We start from the raw sequence: 4204 nt of genomic DNA on the forward strand, positions 1-4204 counted from the left end.
ACGACACATCATTACAACACATTTAGCAGTGTTGGTGCAGCAAAACTTTGAATCGTTATTACGGTATTAACAGTACAACTACCCGTAAGGATAGGCAGTGCAGTGGTATGAAAGACAAACGAAATAATAAAAGGATGACATTTCTACATCACGTTTTGACTGTGCTTCAACATGTGATGAATACGTTCAGCTTATGGCTGTCATATCGTTTCAAACAGGTGTATTCCGTTTAAAGTAAATAAAATATCAATTACTGATAAAACTACTCATCTCAACATTTCTTGACACATACTACAACTGAATGCTAGACAGGATTGTACTGCATATTCACGAATTTTTCCTGTGGAATATGATGACGTCAACGTTGGATAAAAATAATCACAACAAAACAAATAGAAGTAAATGAATAAACAAATCCACAAACAATGTAATATACAATATATGATTTATGCGCGAGTTATTTGGAGTCCTCCATACACATTTTCAATCAACGTAGCATTACAAAGTATTTCCAACTGAGTAGATTTAATTCATATGTATCAGTGTGTTAAAGCGACAGCATTACCTAAGAACATATTATGACAAACTTTATCAAATGCATTTACAAAAGCACTCGAAAAATGTCAAAATCATAGAGGGTGTCATTAATAAGGAAATAGAACATTCGTGACAAAATATAAATTACCACACATGATATTTTTCTTTGATAATAAATTTTAAGTACTATCGCTCGTAAAAATTGAGAAATATTACGACACAGTACTGTGTGAAAATATTCACATGCTCCCTTCAAATCATATAAAAGCCTGTCGTTTTCTGTATCTGTATTGCGACTGAAATTGCTTCTAAACTGAGTGAAAGATGCAGATCGTGGTATTTCTCACTGTCTTCGTTCTTGCGGGTAAGCCTTACGTTGATTAAGCGAGTCTACTAGACTATCTACTGGATGTCGATTTAAATACATTTTAGTTTCCTTGATGATTTCCTTTAAAACATGTTTTGTAAAGAATTGAGACTTGAACCAGAGTCTTATTAAATTTGACAAAATATGACAAGACTTACAAAGATTCGGTGTTTTCTAAACATCACATTTGCTGTCAATCTTTGCACATTTTCAGTGTCTGGAACACCGACCATCTATCAACCAGCCAAAGAGATCCTGAAGAATCTGGCCTTAACACCAGAGGTTTGTCTTTTAAGACATCATAAATTAATTAAAAATAATTGATTATGTTGTCTCATTTTCAGTTTGCGTGTTTAATATGACTTCTTTTGTACACTTGTACATAGTATATACATTTTCTCTCATTGAGACACCATCGCGTTCTGAAATCGGATACACAGCATGGTGTTAAACAGTGAGGATATTAATGTGATGATATATTTTCCTAGATTCCTTTGTAACTCCAAAATCATTTTTGAACTCGTTGAAATCTAAGAGTAGTAAAATTTTATATCGATCAATTCGACAATGTGCATAACCTCATGTAATATGAACCATCTTCTTTAATGGCTGAAAAAATGACTGCTATTTTGGATTTGGTACATGAAGAATAAGAACCTGGTAAGTAATTTCAAACAAAGATATATCTCCAGGTTGCAGATGGCCTCCATCGTATCGTAAATGGAGAGGAAGCCGATGTAGGAGAATGGCCATGGCAAGTATCCCTCCAGTACCGTCAGTTTTCATTCCTGCAGCACAGTCATATATGTGGAGGATCTCTAGTCAAGGCAAACTGGGTCCTGACTGCTGCCCATTGTGTTGAGTAAGTTGAAAGTTTCCATATCGAGTTATTTACATAGTTATATACAGATTGCATTTGTGGAATCATGAAATTCATATAAATATTTCAAATGGTTTCTACACGTTTGCTTATGATCTGACATTTCTAAATTTACAGCGGCCTGACAAGGAGTAACTTGCGGATTGAAGCTGGTATCCATAAAGTGTCAGAAAATGGGGTTACCAAATCCATCACAAGAATCATAATGGTATAATTCTCAATTAAATGTTTCAAGAATAAAACTTTTTTCCATTTCCTTTGCTCATGTCCTTATCGAACACAATATCAGAAGATCGCGTTAAATTGATATGGATCATGTCTCTATCCTAAGTCATTATGCACCCGGTATATCAAATCATTTCATTAAATTTGATATAACGACTGAAACAAATTTCGAATAACATTAAAGATAAATTATGTTGTATCGTGTATTTGAACTTCAAATATCTTTATACTGTTCGGTTACAGCATCCACAGTACTCCTCCAGCAGTCCGGGTTACCCTAACGACATAGCCTTGTTGGAACTGGAGTCACCCTTTTCCGTATACGGGAACATTCAACTTGCCACACTACCTACTGATAAAAACGAAGATTTCACCTACAACACTGACTGCTACATCACCGGGTGGGGGAGAACTTCAGGAGGTATGTTTAACAATAAAGATTCATGTATATCAGTTTGTTGGTGGTAAGAGGATTTGGAAATGTGTCATTCCGCAGACAGTAAATATATTAATTATATTGATTTATCTTATACAAACATCATACTGAACATTTTGAATACGCTCGTTGGTCGTATATGAAAATGCATGACGTGATGTAAAGGTACATAATGATTACTTTAATTTTTTAAGATGGATCCCTACCCGACGCTTTCTAATGAAAATTTCTTATTTTAGGTGGATCCGTTTCCGACACTTTAATGGAAGCTAAGATGACAAACATCCAGAATACTGAATGTGGAAACTACTGGTCCGGAGTCAGCGGTGCCTCTGTATCAGATTCTCACATATGTCCTTATGAACCGAATAAATCCGCTTGCAATGTAAGTTTACTTTTCAGTACCAATACAAAAAGAAATCATTAAAATTCTCTTAATGGAAACATTTTTGTAATTCTCCCTGATCTACTTTATTCCAGGGGAAAGGTGTAGTCTCTAAATTTTGAGATTTTCAGAAATTTCAATAAATCACTTGGTTTACTCTAACTTCTGCACTGCAGAGACAGCTCCCTCTAATTCAGAGACATTTCGGTAGGTCACTTGTTTTAATTCAACTTCTGCTGTATTTCAGGGAGACAGCGGTGGTCCCTACGTCTGCAACAAGAATGGTGGTTACATGTTGGCCGGAGTGACCTCGTGGGGAATTAGCACATGCGATGGGTCGTACCCAAGTGTGTATACCAGAGTGTCCAAGTATCTGGACTGGATGGCCAATTACATCTGAGGTCATTATCTTGAGTCAAGAATAAATTAAAATTCGAACACATTGTTTGATTGGTTTGTTTGATATTGGTAGGATTGGTTAACTATATTTTGTTAACCGAATGGTGACTGTATTATCAGCCATAATACTATCCATCTCATTGCGATCCAGCCTCACCCTCCAACACCTTCCAAATGCACCAACATCTAGATAGTGAAGTTGAAGTGTGTTGTAGTAACATACATATGGGACGTATGGGTTGTCCCATGGTTTAAAAATAAATAAATAAGGACCATCGTGTACCAACACGTCTGATGACTGTGGTACTGTCTTTTGATGGCCGGACACATACATGTGGTCATAGGTCATAAATCATAATGAAATAAAGAAGTAACTTATATTTATTAAAACTAAATAAAAATTAAAAAAAAAAATAATAAAATAAATTACATCTATATTTTTTATTTATTTAATAATTCTTAATAAGAATTTTTTTAAATTCATTAAATAAGTAAAATAAAATAAAAACAAAAATTAATAAGTAAATTAAAATTAAATATTTAAAATATTTATTATTTATTTGGATTTTAATAGAAAGTAATGATTAGTAATACATGTAATTAGTAATATTAGTGACCGGTAATAGTAATAGGGATGTAGGTATGTATATACATGTGAAATAATTAAAATATATACAGAAAAGAATTAGGGTAGGTTCGCCAAAACAACAATTATTAAAACAATTGTATTTATGGTTTAAATGCGTATTTTTAGGTTTTCAAGGTGATTTATATTTTGGGTCGGAGTTACCCACATTGATATTTTGGGTCGGAGTTACCCATATCTATATTTTGGGTCGGAGTTACCCACATTGATATTTTGGGTCGGAGTTACCCAGATTTAGTTTGGGTCAGAGTCAACCATTGCTATTTTTATAATGGGTTATGCATTTATGTAGATTATCCCAGGGATTGGTTGTACTTTAGATTTCATTT

General features: G+C 33.9%; 1 protein-coding gene across 1 annotated transcript; it reads left to right on the plus strand.

Moving 5' to 3' along the window:
* The first annotated feature begins 744 nt into the window (after positions 1 to 744).
* On the plus strand, positions 745 to 3275 carry LOC130051658 (fibrinolytic enzyme, isozyme C-like). The gene is made up of 7 exons (XM_056153947.1): positions 745 to 901; positions 1119 to 1186; positions 1597 to 1766; positions 1902 to 1992; positions 2253 to 2430; positions 2685 to 2830; positions 3078 to 3275. Exons 1-7 carry the CDS (start codon positions 862 to 864, stop codon positions 3228 to 3230), a joined length of 846 nt encoding a protein of 281 aa, XP_056009922.1. The 5' UTR covers positions 745 to 861; the 3' UTR covers positions 3231 to 3275.
* The last annotated feature ends 929 nt before the right edge of the window (positions 3276 to 4204 follow it).

Source organism: Ostrea edulis, chromosome 2 (assembly GCF_947568905.1).
Source record: "Ostrea edulis chromosome 2, xbOstEdul1.1, whole genome shotgun sequence".
In the NCBI taxonomy this organism is placed as follows: domain Eukaryota; kingdom Metazoa; phylum Mollusca; class Bivalvia; order Ostreida; family Ostreidae; genus Ostrea; species Ostrea edulis.

What these genes read in the sequence shown, in the direction of transcription:
- LOC130051658 (XM_056153947.1), top strand. Translation starts at nt 862, where the DNA reads ATGCAGATCGTGGTATTTCTCACTGTCTTCGTTCTTGCGG. An exon ending in ATCTGGCCTTAACACCAGAG is followed by an intron (nt 1,187 to 1,596) that starts GTTTGTCTTTTA and finishes ATATATCTCCAG; the next exon opens with GTTGCAGATGGCCTCCATCG. An exon ending in GTGGGGGAGAACTTCAGGAG is followed by an intron (nt 2,431 to 2,684) that starts GTATGTTTAACA and finishes TTCTTATTTTAG; the next exon opens with GTGGATCCGTTTCCGACACT.